We start from the raw sequence: 21,925 nt of genomic DNA, 5'->3' as shown, positions 1-21,925 counted from the left end.
ACAGGGTTCTGAGAAAGCCAGTTGAAACAGCAGCAACTTTAACCAAAAGATAATTCAAATATTCTTCTGGCTGAGTGGTAATCATGTATCTGAGTGGAAGTAGCTTAGATTCACAATGCTGTTAAACTGATAAGCTTGACAAAGAGAGAAAAACAACCACATTTAGTCTTTGCCATTTACACAAGTCTTACAAGTCCTCTGGCACAAGACCTCCTGAAATACTGATGCTGCTGGCACGTTATACATGTACTTCTCACTTGCCACTTGAGACACATTTCTTCTATCACTGTTTAACGTAGTATACGCCTACAGAAGATGAACCACAGAGATCATTTAGCAGTCATAGGATCATAGGATAATTCAGTTAAAAAGGGACTTCAGGAGGTCTTTAGTCCATCCTCATGCTCAAAACAGGGTGAGCAAGGCCACATTATGCAGGGCTTTACCCAGCCTGATCTTGAAAACCTCCAAAGACAGAAAATACACAGATTCTCTGGGCAATCTTTCCAATGCTCGACTGTCCTGATAGTGAAAAAGTTTTTCCTGAGACCTAGTTAGAACCTCCCATTTCAATTTAAGTCCATTGTATTTCATCCTTCCTCCACAACACTGAAACGCCTGACTGAAGTATTCTTGATAATTTCCTCATAGGTATGGGAAGGCTGCTCTAAGGTCCATCCCTGCCAAAGACGTCTCTTATCCAGGCTGCGCAAGGCCAATGACTTCACCTTCTCCGGAATCTCCCCCATCTCCTGTTCTCCCTTCTCCACCTAACCTGACCATCCAGAAAGACTTAACTTTGTTTCAAGGCTAAAGAGAAGAAAGCACTGTTGCATCTTTCTACTATTGGCATGTAAATACATAGCACTGAAAAAGTAAATTAGCAAGAATATGCCCAAACCCCTACCTTGCTAAGTCTTATGTATCTCAGTCATTGCTTCTTACGGATAATATTAAAAACAGCAGTATGCATTCCAGATTTTAGCATGAAGAATTATTTTAAGCAGATTTTTCTTCTGTTCCCTCTCAACTGACTGACAGTTCACCCTATTCCTTCTCCACAGCTAAGGTTTTCAGGCTTCATTTATGTTGTATGTATTGAGTTCATTGAACTACTTTTAACTTCATGTTCTTAAAATTTCATGATTGCAATTAAGACAAGAGTTGTGTGTTAAAACACTTTCGAGCTGGTTAAGAGTTCAATACTCATATTGCTGCCTTTAAACTGTTTCTTATGTAAAGCAACTGAAACCATTCTTATAAAGAATTTAATCCTCATATTAGAAAGGATTTTAAATCCTTCTGTCCTCCATGAATTTGAGCTTTGTTTTGAAGGATGATTAGTCAATTTTCGGACCTTCAGAAATTTCTTCTGGATCAGGGCTCAAAATCATTTTGTACCCAAACCATAATGACATACTCTGTAGTACTACTTGAATACAGGAGTCAGAAGAAATAACTAGATACCTCTTAAAACTCTCTGTTCTTTAAAACTGGGAAAAAATACATTGATATATATGACTGCTAGACTACCTTTAAGGGTTCCATCACTTCCAGCTGGAGAGCAGACTGACTGTGGTGACCTCAAGGAAAAAGATGCAGCATTCCTCATTGAAGGATCACCATCCTAAAATGAAAATGTTAGAAAATTAGCATTATGAACATGAACACTTGATAAATAAAGACTGAAATTAGTACATATACTGATAAAACAGATTGGACAAAAAAGCATACAAGAAATAATAGAAAAATATTTATTTACATAAAAATCTTCATAATTTAGACTGCTATTAGACTACTATAGAGGCAATATTCCAAAGCACAATCAGCCCTAAGAAGAATCTATAACCACAACATGCACACAAAAATAAATCTACGGACATGTTTTCTAGCTAAATAAGCACTTTTGATTTACACTAAGATTCCATTTAGAATGTTTTTCTTACAAGCACTCACAGTAAAGAGCTGAAAAGCAGATACATGACCTCTATACAATACCAACTGAAAGAAATTGAGCATAAAATGTAGATTTAAAAAAAAAACTCACCATTTTTTCACTTAAACTACCCTTACAGTTTATCTAAAATGCCACCTTACTTTTACAGTTAAACAAATTAACATTTTGTATTTATATCCTCTAACATACACACAACAGGACTGAACAAAATCTCTAGCACTCCCATTGCAGTAGCTGACATAGTCTCATGTAAAACACAACTGGAGTGACTTTAGCTTGTTATTTGTCTGTCTCAACAGTTGGAAACGAAACAATTCAACGGCAATACGAAGCACTTCCCCAACATGGCAAACAAGTTCTACTGTCTTCTCAGTTTTGCACAGAACAACCTGCTTCAACGGAATTCATAATTTCTGACCATCTTCTTCATAATACAATACTAATTACAATGTAATGATGTCCATGCTCTATCTTTAAGAATGTAACTGTGTGGGGTTTTACCCCCATGCTATCTTAAAATTCAATATGAAATCCACTATTCAAATTCCCGTTTAATGTTCTACATGCGTTTTTTATTGCTTTCATAGAGCCCTCTGCTGGACACAAGTATTCTCATTCACTCAATGCCCTAACTAGATTTAAACTTCTATAGAACAGTATTTCCCATTTTTAGCACTGTTTTTCGTACAACATCTACGGGACTGTTTTGGGAAAGAACAAACTAACAACCCCTATATGAATGAAGAGACAATTTCTATAATTATAAACAAATTGCAAAAAGTCTGCTCTTTTACAGATTAAAATAATACAAAGGAAGTCTCCAAAGAAGTCCTAAGCTTATTTAATGTTTACTAATTAAATTGTTTATTTCAGTAGCTAATATTGTAACGTGGCTCCCATTGAGGTATCTGCATACACACAGTTCTTTCATATAACTTCTTTTTTTTGCAAACTTGAATTATCTGTCTGATAAATACCTTTTATCCTTTTGACCAGTTTCAACCCAATTAACAGAATGTCAGAAGGCTCAATTGTAATTATGTTTTCACATGTCTATGAAAAAAATCAGCAGCTGGTAGTAAGTTAGAAAGCTAAATTGGCATTTCAAGGAGATAGAAGACTGCATCGATAGGCAAGTACACACTCCCTCTGACAATGGCCAAACCATAGCCATAGACTAGACAGCGTACACGTTATGCCTTGTGAAGGTGTGGTTGACACTGCTCAGGGAGAAAGAGTGAGCTTGAAATTTATGGAGTGAAGGTGCTTACAAGTCGAAGAATATAAATCTGTAAGAAACCAGATTTCATCAGTTTCACCATCCATGGGCACTTAGAAAACAATTCTATTAGATTTTTTTTTTTCCTCCCACAGCACAATGAATCTAAAGCTCACACTGTGCTATGAATTACAATTATTTTTGCAACAGTGCTTGCAAAAAGAGTTGTTGCCTCACATGAGGAAAGCCTCATGTGCAAAGAAATCTAATAATCAGATTCAATGCAATAAAAAGAACTGTATCTTAAACTAATATGTTGTTATTGTAAGTCAAAGTGAACTAATTTCCTGATGAGTTAATCATTTATCTACTACATTCAAATTATGGAGCTGTTTTTTTTCAAACCTGACTTATCTTTGACTTGTAATAAATCTCAAAAAAAACCCCAAAATAATGAAAAAAAAAAAAAAGCTTAGTAGCTTCTTGGCATGCATGTTTTATTAGAACAGGAGAGGTCCTCTACCCACAATTGCCAAGGACACAGGCAAAGGTGACTTTTATTAAATTAACTAAACAGACTAAATAGGTAGATGACTTTTCAGGTACACATGCCATTCCTACTGTAGCTGACAAATTTTCAGAAGTGCTTATTTACAGTTTCCTAGTTCAGAGCTTCATCAAATGATGATATGTAAGCACTAACTTATATTCTAGGAATGCTCCCAAGTTTACAAAAAAATGGTCCTTGAATTAGGTGTATGTGTAGTGACCCTTCAAGAGTGTACTTGATGATTTTGTAAAATCATATATCACAAATACACAACATCCTGTAACTATTCACATTTTTTAAAGCAATAAAATCCTAAAACTAAGAAAAATAATAAAAAATAATTAAAAGTTTAAGTTTTGTGATTTAATAACTATTTCGTAACTATCTTTGCCAAAGGTCACACTGCTTCTGTAAAGGCTGAAACATTATGATCAAGGTTATTACTCATACATAGATGCAAAACTTTAATTAATCCAAATTAGTCAAACTGTTTTCTGCATGATAGCTACTAAAATCAGCTTTTAAAGGTATAATTACAAATAAAATAAATGGAACGCATATGCTCCACTAAGCAAATGCACAAAGGGATAAAAGTACAGGTTTACAATGTTTGCTACTTTTTACATTCAGTATTTCTACAATTAAACCAATCAATGTCAGCATGCTTTATGTTTTCTGTTTTGAAGGAGTTTCATTTCTAAGTTTTCATGAACTAGGATGTGGTTGCATAGCTTGGATCACTAAATCAGGGACAAATATTTGTAAATACTTCTTTAAAAATTATGAAATAAATTATCCTAAAGTTTTCCAAAAATCCTGTCTTAACGAAACTGAGATTCTCTTGATAATGTACCTTTAACATAGTTGGGGGATATATCTATATTTAATGCCAAGAACAGCTTCCTGTTTTGAAGAATTTGCATTGCTGAAGCAGAGACTGAGAAAAACATCTAATGATTGTGTATCATGACAGATTCCTTCATTACAATACTCTCTTGTTTAAGACACTACTTCTGAGCTAATATTTTTAATCAGCATAATTCTTGCATTTAAAAAAAAAAATAAGACTAATAAAACTAATAACTCTCTTGGGACTGGTACTGTATCAATCCTGGCAAGGGATTTAGAGAGCCTGGTGTTTCTAGTACACTTGCTGAACACAATTTTGCTTCCACAAGCTAGTTTAGCAAGACAAGAGCTGCCCACGGTTTTTGTAAGCTACATAAAACACACACACAACCACAAAAAAAAAAAAAAAAAGAAAAAAAAAGAGTCCTGCTTGCCACAGGTTTTGATGGAAAAAATAAAATTGAAACTTAAGCACTCTCTCCTTAAGAGCTGTTAAGAGACTGTGTGCCAAACTTGTAAAGAAGAATCCCAACAATCTCCATCCGCAGGATGAGATGCTCATTAAGAAGCAAATTGATCAGTAGTTAAAAAAAAAGTGGGAGAAAGTAGGTTTTTTTTTCCTTTAGATTCAAGATTTCAGAAGGAATTTCTCCCACATGACATAAAGTCACTAAGGAAAAACTTCTTACAAAGAAACCAGGCCATAAAAGCACATAACAGACCAGTAAGGAAAAATGTCCATAGGAATTCTTGCCTTTGACAATGCAACTATCTTACCTAATAGGTTACTCAAATATGTCAAGTCTAATTGTCAGTTGTGGGGGTCTTCAGAGAGACAAGTTAACTATACACCTGTTCAGAATCTAGTATTGTTTGCATCAACATATTGCTACAGTAATTTTAAAGACAACTTTACCATTTCTTTAAAATAAGCTCACATACGAGACTATGTGAAGGTTTTTTACTTTTCCTAATTAAATCGGAATGAATGTTACAAATGGTTCCAAAGGAAAGAGAGATCTAGGAAAAATTAAATCTCACACATCAAAGTTGCATGGTTGAGTGTACACATCTGAAATTGAAATATATTTTCAGTGGTTTTATACATCAAAAACAAAATAGTAAAATACCTGATTTCTAAGGCAGCTAAACACATATTGCTTTATCATAGTAAGCTTTATCATAATAAACTGATTTAGGTAACATACATCACTACTTAGTCTGTGCACCATCTGTAGGTAGTCTTCATTTGAGCTATGTCTAGAATTATCAGCATGATGATTAGCTGAATTTCCAGACAACTGACTTGAAACCTTATTTTCATGGAGATTCCTCATCCCAGCTGTGACAATGGGACTGGAAACTGAAGCTGAAATACAAAAACATATAAATAACTATGCTGATATATTCACATACTCGTTAATAATTAAAAAGTTTCAGAAAAAACACCATAATAGTGGATATTAATGAGGTGGATACAAGAGGTCTGGAATCTGAACAAGAATCCAACTTTTTGATTGAATCCTTTTGCCATAAATACCTTCAATAAAATTAGATATCGAAGATTTTAATTTTCAAGAGGATTTAAAACCTGAATTCCATGTACAGATTAACCAAGTTTCTCTCCATGTCTATCCTAATTACAGTCAGAATCATATTCTTAATCCTGATAGAAAACTTTGTTTTCCTCTATATAAGCTGTATTCACTACCTTTAGTAACTTCCAAGGTATTCATGAGACATACAACATTACATACAGAACAGCTATATATATTCTAAGCACAATGCTAAACTTTAAGAACAAATAACTTAAAAAATCCAGTGAAAATTCTACTTACCAACAAAAAAATGCCTAGATACTTTAACAGGGTTCATGTTGCTCAAGATTGTTTTTAGAAAAGGAAAGAACAAAGAAATCTATTCATTCCGAAGGTCATCTTTGCCAGTTACTGCATACCTTGAGCATAATTCTAGCCAACTTAGAATTGATCTAGTCGACACTACAAAGGTTTGGTAAGGCTAAATAAGCTGGTAGCAAAACTTATGTTACATTGGCAAAACCAAGGGTTTTGCTAATACAGATAAATGATGACCAGAGCTAACAAATACACGTTTTTGGTTTGTTTTGATTTTTTCTATTGTCATGTACAGATGACAACTATGCAAAATGGGTTTACATAGGGGAGCAATCCGACATGAACATGTTTTTTACCTTTTCTTCTTCCCTTTTATTTCGTTTTTTTAAAGTAAGGTATATAATACCACTCTCTGTACAGTCAGGAAAACAAAACTTAAACATACCTGCCAACTCAAAGATTTGCATTAACCATATGACTCCTTCAAAGAAATCAGAAAGCCGTGAAACATGCACACGAAGGTAAAACTGACATGAGACAGGAGAATAAAACAAACGTCACAGCCTTACCTTGCTGCATCTGAGCATGTGGTGTATAACTTGGAGGATGTGAATATGGCATGTATCCTGCAGGACTTTGAGGAGCATATGGACTAGGCACTGGACTGTTCTGTTGTGCCAAAAATCTGTTACCAGAGCTTGTCTGTGGTGGCACAAACCGGCTAAAAAAAAAAAAAAAAGTTTTTAAAAGTTGGAAAAGCAAATTTAGACAAATTTATTACTTCTTTTGGAATATTGTACATTCAAAACATTACAACTTCTTTAAGATACAAAATTTCAACACAATCAAGAATCTCCCTCAAAAGCAATATTTTAAGCTATCAATACCTTCCCACCTTCAGTTGTTACTTAGGAGTCATAGCTTAGGTACTGCATTAGTAAAAGTAAAGAATAGAATAAAAAGCATTCATAAGACCTCCACCTAGGGAAAGGAAACAATGACACAAATACTAAAATAAGATCTGCAATTTCCAAAAGTTAGTCCTAGAATTTTGAACAAAAGTGACACCTAAGTTTTAATTAACAACTAGCTCACTAGGATTAACAAGAAGCCATCTACTCTAAATACGAGTTTTCCAGTAAGATTTCAAAGAACTTCATCTAACAGAACTATACTGCCAAGATACAGGCACGGGATAGGCAGTTAGGTAGGACTTGACCCAAAGTCCACTGAATACAACTTACTCTTTCACTGGCTTTATCTTAGACTGATCCTATAGATAGGAAGCCATAAAAATAACACAAGCCTGTGACAATACTACATGCACACTGTAACTTACATTCTTATATAAGTTTTTCAAAATAAACCAAATAAATACTTCAGAAAGTACATTACATGCTTTCACAACCCTCCGTTCTAGATAGCAACTCTGTGAAGGTTAGCTTCCAAAGAAGGCAATAGCAAAGTATTTAACACAAGGATTTTGCAAGGGTTTTGAGAAGACTTTGTAATATTCATTGTAATATTCACAATTCAAAAAACCACCTTCAGTATCCCTTTTAGATGTAAAAGTAAAAAAGCGTACTGGGTTTTGTGCAGATACAGAGCATTTCATTTGCCAAAACAATTGCAGTAACTTGAATTGAAATGTGAAATAAGTTTATTTTAGTCATGATATCCAATAACTGAAGATGAAATCTGTCAAAGCCCAGTAACTGGGTTGAAACTACACGCAGAACTCTTTCCTCTAATCCAGAGTATTATATTAATAAAGGCCTGGGTTATAGGTACATGGTACTTGCCAACACTCAAAAGTTTAAAAAAGAACCAGAAAGTTGACAAGGATGCTGCTTAAGACTGGCAAAACTACTGGGCTTATCCTCCTCTAAGTGGCTGTTTGTATCTGTAACAGCAGTATTCCATGCTTTTACAAGCCTTCTTTCCCACCCTCCTGTCACACTGGTACTGTTACACATGCTGGAACACGTTTGCCTCTTCCCTCCTGTCCTCCTGCCACCAGTCTCAGCCTCTGCCACAGGTAGAAAACAGCTGGAGGTGTGGCAGGAGGCAGGGGGAACTCCTTAAGCAGGAAAGAACATTTGCCAAAATTATGGGAGGGAGAGAGAGCAGAGAATCATGGCTAATTCTTAGAATACAAGCATTAATTCACTGACAGAAAGATGTTTCTTTGCCAGCTGAAGAAACTCATCCTGCTGTCAGACAAATGCAAAATTTGTCTTGATGCTGATCACCTTGCACTCACATACTTGCAATAAGAACTCACTGTCACTGTAGGAAGAATTTGCAGTTTGCTGCCCCTCCCACCCCATTTAAAAGAAAGTGTTACCTGGAAGGGCTATGTGAGATAGTGGTTTGTTGATAATTGGAAGATGCAGGACTACCACGCATGGAATTCTGAGAAATACTAAACTGTGACATCATCATCCCTATTAAAAAGAAGATAGCAGCATTACTTTACACACATTTCCTTTTTAATCAATAAAGTCTCTCATTTTGGAAATTATTATATACAAAGAGATTATAAATTTAAACAGACATGAACATCATCTACCCACAACTGTTAGAAAACATTAGAAATTATCAATTCCACGTAAGATGTAAAATGGACATCATGACATAAAAAAGTGTTCCCTAAAGCAGTGTTAATTCATTTATAAATATTAACATATTATAAATAATAAAAGTATAATATTAACATATTATAAATATTAAAAGTTCCCTCCTCTGTTCCTTAGAGCTTCCCAAGCCATAACCTACTAGTAAATAGAAATATTTAATAATAGGACATATATTCCACACCCTAGGCTGGTGTGCACAGTACTTACAGTGCCAATAAGTAAAAGATTTGGAAACTTCACAAGTCAGAAGAACACAGAAAACTTATCTCCCATTTTTAGAGCAAGTACAGCAAACAATCATCTCGGGCTAAGTGCTGCAAGACTTTCTTACCACTCCCATAATGCCTTAGTGGTTCCTTTCTACTCAGGGATAAAAGCTTTCTATTCCACCTCCACTACACTTACAAGAAATGTCATCAAAGAAGGTGCTGAAACATTTCAATTGCAAAGCAGAACCAATATTCCAGTATTCCAACTCTAGGCTTCCACAGCCTGTAGATCCCCACAGTCACGCTTTAGAAATTCAGGAGTTGTACTAGCTGGCAAGCCACAAGTACCAATGTGCTTAAAACTAACTAATTTAAGAGGCATTTGGACAATGCCCTTAACAATTTGCTTGAACTTTTGGTCAGCCCTGAAGTGGTCAGCCAGTTGGACTAGATGATGATTGCACGTACCTTCCAAATGAAATATTCTATTCTAATTTGCATCATTATTAGGCAGAATTTAAAGCAATCTTTTTTTTCCTCTCTTTGATGCAGGTATAAAGAATTCCCTAATAACTGCATGACTCTGGAAGTTGAAGTGATGCAGAAATGCAAAAAATTACATTAATTTTAAGTTAATGACAGAATTGAATGTCTTGCCGCTACAACAGTGTCAGAATTCACGTGCATACTGCAGCTTGGGAAGCCACTGCAAGTGATCCACAGCTGTTGGTAAAAGCACATCAGTAGTACAAATATTTTAAACCACAGGTTAGAAAGAAAGCTGAGAAAAGTCCCCAAGCCGGAGTGTTTGGGAGCTGTCAATCCTTCAGTTGCTATCACTGATTTCAATTACTGCAATATTCACACAAGCAAAAGTAGTTTCAGAAATCCTCCCTGTCACCCTCTTTTCTCTTCCCCTCTCCCCAGCAGATAAGAGATGGGATAATCCCCCAGGAATGCAGCCGTTACTACCTCCCGGTAGGTGTGAAGTGCTGCATTCCAAGTACATTAGCACACGAAAACTCGCCCAGAGCAGGAGTGAAAGTCCCGTGTTGTGCTGAAAAAAAATCAGAGACCTCCAGACTTCAATATAGAGGACTTTTCGTTATCCCGAGTAACAGAAGGGGACTCCTCAACTCCTGCCAATTTGTTTAAATGGACACTGGTTGCCTCGTATAGAGAGAGGCAAGTGAGCAGGAAACTCCAGGGATTTTGTGTTGGAGGCAGCGCCCGGCGTACCACTACCCGCTCACCTCTCACTGCCACTCTCAACGCAGCTGGGTACAATATCTTAGTCAAACTACTAGCCCTTAACATTCATGTACAGAAAGGTGACAGTATGTGCCCGTATGAGCATGAACTATACCAACAAAGTTTCATTTTATGCTTAAAGTACAGAATGCACTTTTAAAATACTTTTAAGAATATATTTATTTATTTTCCCCTCTCTAAATTTAAAGCATGTTTTGAACCACTGCTGTGGTAGTATTTGGTTTAAAAGAATGACAGAAAATATATAAACTAATCAATTTTTAATGCCATTTTAAAAAACTCTAAAACTTATTCTGTGATAGACAGCTCTCACTTCTCCACCTCCGTTAAGGGAGGGCGGGACATGGCAGGCACAATCTAGGTAACTTAAAAGAAAAAAGAAGGAAAAAACCCAACAACAACAACAAAAAAAACCCCAGAACAAAACCCAACCAAGCAAAACAACAAAAAAGTGTCTCCAAAGTTGCCAGACAGATAACAAGTATGCCTGATAATGAAGTAACGAGAAAGAAGTAAAAATAAGCCCCAAAAAATTTAGTCCAAAAAGAAGTTTAAATTAGTCTGTGGCCATTAGCACTGAAATACATTCTTGAACATTTTTTACATTGTTGTCATATCGCTAAGCAGCAGATTTATGGGTCCTCTGTGCACTTCTGTACCTTAAATATTTAGGAATTTCTTTTAAATGCAACCCTCATTTTGAATGATCGTAATGTTCAGGTTTGAGAAAACATCATCCTAGTAGTAAAATTTCTAGAATGAGTTTCCTTAACACATACTCCCAGTCTTGACTAATTTTTTTTGATTGGAAAAAAGTGATACACATAAATAATTTTAGCATTCCTACTAAATGCCAAAGAATGCATTACATAAAAACACAGCACAAGGTCACAGAAGAAGTCTTGTACTATTAAACTATATTCCAGCATCTTGCATGCTTAAGCTAGGACTGCTCACCAACACGTGATTTTTCAGTTAAATATACACTCTTACTGAAAGTGTACATCTGCAAAGTTTTTTTCCCTTTTACAGGCACATGTGCACTTGAGTTCTTGTATAAATGAAAAAAATTATCCAAGTAATTGAAGTGTAAAGATGCATAAGATTTTAATCCCCCAAAATTCACAAGTTCTGATGAACAGTTTAAAGTGAATATTAAGTCCTTCTTGAACCCTAAGTGATGGTATGAATACTAACCTATTGCAATATACTATTTTACTTGATCTTCCAACATATATCTGCTGTAAGACAAAGCCAAAGTGTTGAGAAGGAAAAGAGAAAAAATTGTTATGAAAACTGAAACTAAATAATATCTTAATTTTAAATAAGTAATTATAAAGAAATCCACTTCATTCATACACCATAAGGTACGAGATAGATTTAGTTGCAAGGTGGTACCCAGAACTTTCTATGTCATCTGATGAAAAAGGTCTAAAATAAAATTAACATTTTGCCCTTGTACAAAGTTAGGCCTGATGCTGCACGGTGATGTGACTCAGTCTGTTCAGGCAACCTGGTAACAGAAAACAGACTGCAAAATCTAACTAAAAATCTAATCTAAAAATCTAAGCTGTATGAAGAGTGTTTCAACAATGGGACTGTTAACAAAAGACAGAGACTAAGAGTTCGAACATTGCTGCTACGTTACCTGAAACGAAATATGCCAGCAATGGCAGGGGGGAGGGTGGGGGGGTGTGTGCTCAGGACACAAAGTGAAAGAAGAGTTCACATAATACATCCTTCTTGCACTATTTGTTCATCATAACTAAAAACAATTCTTGCTCTAAACTTATTGTTGAACTACACATCAATATGAACTTGGGAAAAAACACCAGCACAGAATTCCGCTTGTGCTTTTACCTTACATTCACAAGAATTCAAAATATAGTATTTCGCTTTCTGAAGATGCCTTTATTTCCTGACAAACTGTACTGAATCAAGAATTTTATTCTGTGTTTAATGTAATTCTTTAGCCAGGTGATCTTCCTGTTTTTGCATAAGAAGTGAAGGCTGGGAGAAATGAATTTGAGTCCACTTTGTCCATGCTGATGCTGGAACTGACACTCAAGGGATCATGGTGCACAGACCTATCCCAGGCTGAGTAAATAGACAGGGCGTCCCGCTGCCTTCATTCCTTCTCAACTGTGGGTATTACAAATACTGGGTCACAGTACCCAGCGCTGACTTCACTACATGCTGGACTCAACAGAAAACAATATTCAGAAGGAAGACAGTAAGGAAAGCAGAAGAGATTAATGTGAAATACTAGAAAAGAGTCTAAATTTCATTCTTCTAGCTGGCAAAATGCATTACATAAGATGTCTACCAAACCCCCAATTGTTCTACAAATCGTGACTCCACAGAGATTACAATATCTGTTCAGAAAGCAGAAGAAAACCAAACCTTTGCTGTCCCAACACATCAGTATAGCCTCCTTTGGCCTTGGAGATCTGAATGGGACATAGTAACAGCTAATAAGGCTACCACAATTTGCCAGCATCTAGCTTAAAGATCCACCTATTTCCAAGTAAGAGTGTGGCCTTTTTCCATGGAAAATAAAGTCACAATTCACCTAGCTTTTCCAAAGATTCATTCTGGAGCCTTCTTCCTCCCAAAATACTTTGTCTACAGCTATGCTTTTCCTCTCCTCCCCCTTTCTTTCCAGTTTTCAGATTTCACACTTACAATGCAGTGCTTGCACTCGTACAAGTATTCAGAATTATGTAAAATAAAATTAAATATTCAACCTCTTCTGGTTCTATGAAACCACTTTGTTAACTTTACTAAAGTAACATCAACTATTCTTTTAAGTTTCATGTTGAATTAATTTTTATTCTGTACTAATGCCTTCCTTCAAGCATAGGTCAAAGCACATTTACTAAACATAGAGGTGCTTTTATTTCATTAAGGATTATTCTTAACCTATTGAATAAAGCTGCAAAAATGTTTCTCCCTGTGAAGCACAGAATTAGCAAAAATTAGAAAGAAATTAACTAGCTTTGTCCTCTTTCTTTCAAAAGCCTCTGCTGGAACAGGTGATTTCAAAACTGATGTCACCCTTTGGCACTGGCAAACAATTATTTTACTCTACAAAACTAGTGGAGAACTCTAATTCAAGGCTATGTTCTTTGTGAGACCACTCTGCGAACAGGCAGGACAGTCACAACTCTTCACACAGCTGGAAAAATCATACTCTCCCACAGCTACCACTAAACACAGGATCTGGAGACTATTTTCAGAGCTTAAATTTCAGGATATATTTCTCAATGAACTTAAAATATTTAGCACTGCCTTTCACATTTTCATTCCAGGAAGTTTCTGCTTTTTTTTCAAGGAACATCACATGTTCTGTCCTTAGCAAGTTCTTTTCAAATATTGTATGGCTTTTTACTCACTAGCCTAGGTGAACGAACCTAATAATCCCATTTTATTATTCTTCTCCTCCAAAAACACCCTACACTTCCTATCCCCTGTGGACTCCAGTAACACTTCTATCTATATACAGTGCTAGCAAAGCTTTATCCTCACACTGCAGTAACTCTGGAAATTGTCCTACTCATTTCATAGTCTGGTATTTAAAGAACATCCTTCAGGTGCAAATGTCCAGATCTACAACTAGAATCTGTCCAATTAATACTTCGCTTGATCTCTCTCCTTTCAATGCCTTTGCTATCCAGCAGTGTCTCTCACTACACCTCAGAAGCAAATTAGCTGTCAAAACAGTAAAATCTGTAGGGCATCACAAATTGCTGAGATGAGGAATGGCAGGGACGAGCTGTCAAGTATGGTTCATTTGACCTTATTCCTTACCCCAGAACTATTACGAACTACCACTGCAATGATACACTATAATTATACAGGTTCTCAGTAAGATCAAAGCATATTTTTCCACCTTCAATTACTTACTAAGACAAATATGTGAACCTAGCCATAAAGAAATTAAAATTATTTTAAAATAAAATCCAATCACTCATCCTAGAGATTAAACTTTGTAGTGAAATTAAATATTTTCTACAAAAATACCTGGTAGAGTTTATTTCCATGCTTATTCTAATACAATTGCTCATAGAAGATGTCAAGGTACATAGCTTTATATCACTATCAAATACAAGGTAAGGCATAAATATCACAGTTGTGCTCCGTATATATTTGTGGTTGTTATCAGTCCCCTAAACTTACTGAACAACATAAAATGCAATCAATAAAAAATCAAAAATCCTTACCGCTTTGTACCCCGTATCTGTTTTGCATGCTTTTCTCCCTGAAAACATTAGGATTCCTTGCCAGGATAGCCTGCAGCAAGACTGGTATATCTCCCTCTGGATCATCACTGCCAAGGTTATCTTTCAACTCTCTGGAATTGTGGAAGTAAGCAAATAAAGAGGCAAATGCATTTTCAAATTATAAGAAACTATGAGTCAAGTAAAGAAAAAAAAAACCACAAAAAACAAAACCAAAAAGAAAGAAGACAATTAACTGTTAAAATATAGGAAAAAAAAAAACCCCAAGTCTGCAAAGCACTGTTCCCTGCCTCTATTTTTCTTCCTCTCTTCTTTAAGGAATGGCAGAAGAAGTATTCCTATAGTCTTCAGAATTATTTTCTCTTACTAAGCACTTATACATGCATGGCTGTCAGTTTCAGATTTTTATAAAAAGTTTCTCATGCCCACTTTTATATTGTGATCTTCTCCCATAAAGAACTCTTTGGCATAACATTAAGAAAGTATTATTGTAGGAATGAAAATAACATGCATGAATGTGTAACATTCAGGGTGCTGTCCAATGCTTTCAGAACCTTTTATTTTAAAAAGGGAAATTGGTATATCTTTGACATACAGGATTCCCTCTGAACCATAAAAAAAAAAGTAATGGATTTTCTATAAATGCATCCATGCTTTCACTTATTGTTTGCTTTGAGGACTTTAAAAAGCCACTTCCATTTGATGAAAACAATTGATTGGACATGTAGGAAAAAGACAGGGTTTTCAACATAAGACAATTCAAAGGACACCAGGGAAAAATGGAAAAAAAAAAAAAGAAAAAACAAAAAAATAAAAAGAGAATATATTAGCATGTTTGCTGGTTCAGTTCTTAAAATATTTAAGTTCAACACCTAATCAGAATTGACATGGGTCTTACATGGATGTGTCAAAAAATTTTCTTTTTGTGTAATACTGGGTATACAACTTAACTGAAGTGAAACACAAATGAGTACTGCACAATCAACACCATGAAGTCTGCACTTCTAACTAGCAAGAATGGAATAAGCGGCAGATCTATAAAATAACCCCCTCAGTTATGCATAAGGGCTTCCGGACAATTACTAACGTTCTGACTGAAACATTTGACTCACATAGCAGTTATCTGCTAAGCAAGCCTAATAAAAAAAATGCATGTTTTAATTTTCAGAGTCTCACAAACATCCTTCTCAATCCAGTTAATTTTGATTTCAAGGAGTAAGGATGGTGATGTGCTATAGCTGAAGTTCAAAATACATACATGTGATCTGTTGACACCTGATTGAGACTGTGGACAAGCTGTGAAACCAGATTTTCATCCCTGCAAGCCAGAAGGCAGTTCACCTCTTCAGCTATCCGTCCATTGAAAAGCAGACTTTTTGTTGTTGTAGCAGGTAAAGGTGATGGAAGAGGCAGCTGGTTCAAAACTGTTATCATAAAACAGAAAAGAGTTCAGAATCATTTCATGAGACACAAGCATACAATTATGGACACGTTCTTACTCCCGCATGCGATTAAGAAAGATAACTTGACAACTACATTTAAAATACAGGGAAGATTTCTAGATTTTTTTTTATCATTAACATAGAGAGAGAGACAGACACAGAGAGGAGAGAGAGAGACAGACACAGAGAGAGAGACAGACACAGAGAGAGAGACAGACACAGAGAGAGAGACAGACACAGAGAGAGAGACAGACACAGAGAGAGAGACAGACACAGAGAGAGAGACAGACACAGAGAGAGAGACAGACACAGAGAGAGAGACAGACACAGAGAGAGAGACAGGGAGACAGGACTCTGTTTTAAACAAAGTAATGCAGTCAAGTCCACAAGTTATATTACTATATTATTGTAAATATTTAACTGTCCTAAGGCAAGTATTATGAATAAATACATACTTTTAAACATTCCAGAATATTGAGTTATTTGTTACAGCAGCTCTCCCTTGGAGCCAAAAGCATTGATAAAGGAAGGAAATCCAAATCCTTGTAGTTGTGTGAAGTACTGTAAGTGCATTGAGCATATACCTTAAGTTTTCTACTCTTCTCTTCATATTTAATTAGTGTTCCCACTTTGTATGGTCAGGATAGATTAAAAAAACAAACAAACAAACAAACCTCAACCCATCAAAAACACTAATTAAATTCTCAGTTTATTCTTTTCTTCTTGTATTTATTCCTATGTAAGTCATCTTCTCAAGAAAAGGCTAGTATTGTTGGTTGGTATGATCACTAAAATGTCAGTTGAGTCTATATACCTATTCACAAATCTTGGTAAAAAGATTTAAGGAAAACACCCATCACAATATTTCAATCAGATTATAAACAAGCACACTGTCCTTTCAGAGGGCATTCTACAGGTGTAATAAGGCAGGCTACCATATAAGAAGCCTTGACCAGATGATTGGCAGAGCTACACAGACAAGAGTAAGCCAGAAGAGGCCAAAAAGCTAGCTACATAGAAAAGTCACTTTCATGGGCCCACAAAAACAAGCTGACTCTAATTTCAAGTTCCCAGGCTCATTACAGCTCTGAGATATGGGTTTTAAACTGAACCATTAGAAATAGCTTCAGAAAAAACAACTTAAGTGAAATACAGTCTTTTGGCTCTTTTATATTTTGAAATTCCCTATTAAAAAAAAAAGCGGGGGGAGGGGGGATTCCAGTATTTTTTACCCTATATAATGTGTATCATTATCGTATTTAGAAATTGCAATTCAGATAGAAGTGTATAATATATTACAATAGCTAGCTTTCATTACTTGCATCAGATTATCTTGAATATGCCAGAAACTTGGAAAGATTAGCAAGATCAGCAAAACTTATTTATTAAAACAGTATAAATTCAGCTAGTTAACTAGCCTACTCTACTGCCTCTAGTCATTGTATCCTCCATGTTTTCAGGGTAACAGATCTTGCCAATTCCAGTTACTTCTTTTCACACAGAGAAAAATAAGGTCAAGCAGTTACAATCCTGGCTCTTTCAGCTGCTCCCGAATTTCTAAACACCATGTAAATACAACAGAATAAGAAGCAAACGCACCTAACGCAAGGGCTAATCCCACCAAAGGTAGTTCAGTGTTTCAAGAAACTCTTGCACCAGGAGTCTGGCCAGTGCCTTCTGCCAGGTTTTTGACTTTCTTTAGAACCTTACCTGCAAATACTTAATGCTGGAAAACTGCCCAAAGCCGGAAACTTATTATTTGTACCCTGATGGTCCATTATTAGACATACATAATGATACATATAAACACATCTAAATACACAAGCAGCATCTTCTAATTTGATACTTCAGAAGGACATGAAGAAGTGGATTTTTTGCTCCAATACACCTGCTTTATTTACTGTAGCCAGTTAAATTCCATTGCTGGGTATATACTTACAGTGTCTCTTGGAAAGTCTCTGAATTTCAACAGTATAATGATAAAAACAAGAGCTCAGAAGAAGCACCTGGGTCACTGAGTCCAATTATCCTCAGACAACTGAGCATAAACTCTTTCTTACACTTTATAAACAAGATGCATCTTTGTCCCAACTGCTCTTATTGCAATGGTTGTTCTAGGACCTCATTATAGCAATAATAAATCTCCTCTTAGTTTTCACTAGAAATTTATTTTTGGTCACATTATAACCATTTGGGTTTGTGCCAGTATCAGCTTTTAATGTAAATAGTGCTTTTCCTTTCCTTGCATTTTGTCTTCCTGACATATTTAAAGACAGTACACACACCCCATCTGCTCCTTTTGTAGGCTGAACAGCTAAGAAAGAAGACTCATAGGTTCAGCTGCTTATTTCCATTCTAGCAGCCATTCTTTCCACCTATTAATTAGAGCAACTTTTTTGTACCTTGTCCAAAACTAAGGAATGAGGTTTCAGCATACTCCACACAACTCTCTTTACTGAGCTGAGCATCAGTCTAATCATCTCTCTCTCTCTTTTCAGTGAAGACAATGAGATGTATGGTTTAGAAAAGTATTTTATCATTTATGTTTTTCCTTATTTGTGGTGTACCCAGATATGCTACTGAACGATATTCCAAACAAACAACTAATTCCTATATTTTGTTTTGGGTTTCCTTAAGGGTTTTTTTAACCTACATTTCATTTTATGTTTAAATTAGCATGTTTTATCTGAAAAGATTTTTAAAATTCAAGCAATGACAAAAGTAACATTTTTAATGGCAAATCAGATTTTGAACAGATTCACCTTTAAGAACTTTTAAAATAAAACTGGTTTTAGTATTTTGAAAATGGATGTATTTACCGAAGAGGTACAAAACAGCATAGCAAAGACAAGAAAAAGAAGAGTACTTACGGTCTGTAAGACTAGCAATCCCTGCAAGAGTAGTGATGGGAACATGAGGCATATCCCCATTCATCCTGAAGTTCTGGGATAGTAGTGCCTACACAGATATTTTAGTTCAGGTGCCAGCTATCATTACTTCCCATCTCCCAAGCACTAAAAAAACAAAACAAAACAAAACAAAACCAAATGAAAATTCTTAGTTTACTTTTTTAGCATTTTAAATTCAGTAATATAAATGAAACAAAGACCATATCCTCAGCTGCATACGAAGTAAATTTTGTCAAAAGTGGGTAGAACAATGTAGATTTTAAATATCAAATGGTATTAAGCAATCAAAAGGCAAGCTTCTATTGTCAGAAGCAGAGCCCTTCACCAAAAAATATGCAAGATAAGGCAATCAAAAGAAAATTTGCTCAGGTTATACAGTACCAACTCAAAAATTGGTAACAAAACTTCCGTTAGTTCATACTGCAGTGGATAGCACTTAATGCATAACCCGTTTAAATAATTAGTTGCTGTATTCACTTCCCAGTTTTGCAGGAGGACATATTGTTCATATAAGAGGTGGCTAGCAAAAAATAAAAGGAATAATTTACAGATGCAAAAATCAAGAGGTAAACAAAGTGACAAATACAAAATCTTAGCATATTTTAACAGTAGTAGCTATTTCAAAATTTATCTGAAAATATCTCATTAATATTAAACACTGTCTGGTCAAACTATTACCAGAAACTGTATCATCCTCTCCACAAAAAGAAAAGGTTTAGCCACCACTGAACTAGCTTGTTTATTTCCTGTAAAACAGTACAGTTTATATTCAACTACTGAAGAAGGAATTTGTTCACTTGGTTTTCACTAACTATAAAGATCCCAACTGTAACGAAGTGTACACTGCTAAAAAAAAAAACAAATAAAAAAAAAGTCATGACAATAATTTCAGCTGCAGTTCTAAAACAACAAAAATTTACAAAGATCACGCATTACAATCCACTATTATGCTAATGAAATGACAAAAATTGAATATGGTATTTTCTGAAGACAAACAAAATAAATTAAAGGAATTTGATATATATGCAGTTACCTATCATAGGCACCTGTGTTAACAGTTTGAGAAAGAGTAAAAAGACTTCTTCTGTAAGCATTTATGTTATCTACTGAAGATGCTGAAATCATGATTTGCTTACACTTACTTTACAAGTCAACACTTTGGAGAATTGCATATATAACACATACAAACCAAAAGATCCCTGTCATTTCCTTAGTAGTTTTTATCTCATGCATTCTTATGCCACACCAATGGCAATATATAGGACACCACTGCTAATAAATACATATAGATTCCCAGCAAGACAAGGAAACTGAATGTTGTAACTCTTCTTCCTGCTCAAAGTTTTAATGAACCACTGAAGTTAACTTTTCAAAGTTTCCCTATTTACACACAACTGAATTCTTTGAAAAACACACCAACACTGAGGTTAAACAGAACTGACAATGAGTTGACTTCCGTTGCTGCACCTGCCACAGTCCCATTCTCACCACTAAATAACATTTGTTTATTAAAAATATAGTACATTACAGGTATAGAAATCTAGTTAAGGAAACTGCTACAGATAGATACTCTGTGTGGGTGGTTGCGTTTGTGTTTTTTTAACCCAGGAGAAAACAGTCTTCAAACACCCAGAGCATTTTCAAATACTACTTGATACTCGAGGTTTTTCTACCCAAAACAAATAACAATACTTCTAAAAAAAAAAAAAAAGGCGGGCCTAACTTTTCCCACAATGAGTCTGGAACAGCAAACCCATAGGAGCTAACATTTTTAGATTTTAAGTTTTCATTGAAAGCTTAGTAATTAATGAAATTAAAGAACACCATTCACACATAAATTATATGTACAATAAAAACGTCATGCCTGATGATCTCTGTTCTGACTGAAACTGATTCAAAGCTGACTAAGCCCACGTCACTAGTCAGTATTACTGGAAATCCTGTGTGTAACAGAGACACAATGAAAAAACAAGAAAAAAAAAAAAATCTCTTCACTTTCCCTTCCTGATCACCTTCCAGGTGATCACCTTCCAGGTGATCAGGAAGATTTACCTGTAAACATCAGTCTGTCACTACTAATTCAAATTCTTTCCTGGTATTACTGCCACAATAATTAAATTATACAGATATTCAACAGGAAAAATTCCTCCAAAAACAGACTCTTAAATTAGAAACCTTCTCCACACATACATGATAAGAAACCTGAACTGGTTTCTTATCAGGTCCAGACCTGAGAGTGGAGCAAGTGCAGTGAGCTAAGATGGTCAGAGGAAGATTAAACTTTCTTTGTAAGAGGAGAGTACATGGGGTTGGTTTGTTTAGCTAACAAAACAAAGGTCAAGAGGGGATGTGGTTGCTCTCTCTAAGGCAGTCAAAGAAGGTTACAAAGGAAGAATGCTACAGGGCAATGATAACACAACAATAAATGAGGGCATGAATGCAAGCAAGAAGAAAATCAGAAGAGAGTTTCCCACCATCAGAGCTGCCACTTTCTGGAACAGCGTTCCATTAGGACTAGTAGAGATAAGCAAGACCATTACTTTAAAGATGGATCATACAAACCTTACAGAAGGGACAGGATGTAGTTGCCTGCACCAGCTGGGAACTAAGCATGGCGATTCAGTAAGTCTGTCTCTTAAGCTACTAAGTTTTTGTAAATATGATGAAGTGAGTAAACAAAAGAAAGAGAAAGTGATGTAACCACATAGGAATATCTGGGTCCAAATATTACATCTGTTGTGTTGACAGCAAAATAATGTCTGTTATACAACTGGCAAACAAG

The 21,925-nt window shown here is 35.5% G+C and overlaps 1 protein-coding gene across 1 annotated transcript in view; it reads right to left on the bottom strand.

The window, feature by feature from the left end:
- NIPBL (NIPBL cohesin loading factor) overlaps nucleotides 1–19,183 on the bottom strand; it is a 99,715-nt gene extending 80,532 nt beyond the window's left edge. Inside the window, exons 1-7 of the mRNA XM_059834341.1 lie at nucleotides 19,105–19,183; nucleotides 16,051–16,216; nucleotides 14,775–14,905; nucleotides 8,779–8,878; nucleotides 7,001–7,152; nucleotides 5,784–5,944; nucleotides 1,534–1,627 (exon numbers count right to left, since the gene is read on the bottom strand). Of these exons, the coding sequence (XP_059690324.1) occupies nucleotides 1,534–1,627; nucleotides 5,784–5,944; nucleotides 7,001–7,152; nucleotides 8,779–8,878; nucleotides 14,775–14,905; nucleotides 16,051–16,216; nucleotides 19,105–19,168 (868 nt within the window). The 5' untranslated portion in view covers nucleotides 19,169–19,183. The remainder of the gene's footprint in view (nucleotides 1–1,533; nucleotides 1,628–5,783; nucleotides 5,945–7,000; nucleotides 7,153–8,778; nucleotides 8,879–14,774; nucleotides 14,906–16,050; nucleotides 16,217–19,104) is intronic.
- Between the last annotated feature and the right edge of the window lie 2,742 nt (nucleotides 19,184–21,925).

The sequence above is a fragment of the Gavia stellata genome, chromosome Z (assembly GCF_030936135.1).
Source record: "Gavia stellata isolate bGavSte3 chromosome Z, bGavSte3.hap2, whole genome shotgun sequence".
Lineage (NCBI taxonomy): Eukaryota > Metazoa > Chordata > Aves > Gaviiformes > Gaviidae > Gavia > Gavia stellata.
The sequence above is the reverse complement of the archived record's forward strand: the minus strand, read 5'-3'. Positions and strand labels throughout refer to the sequence as shown.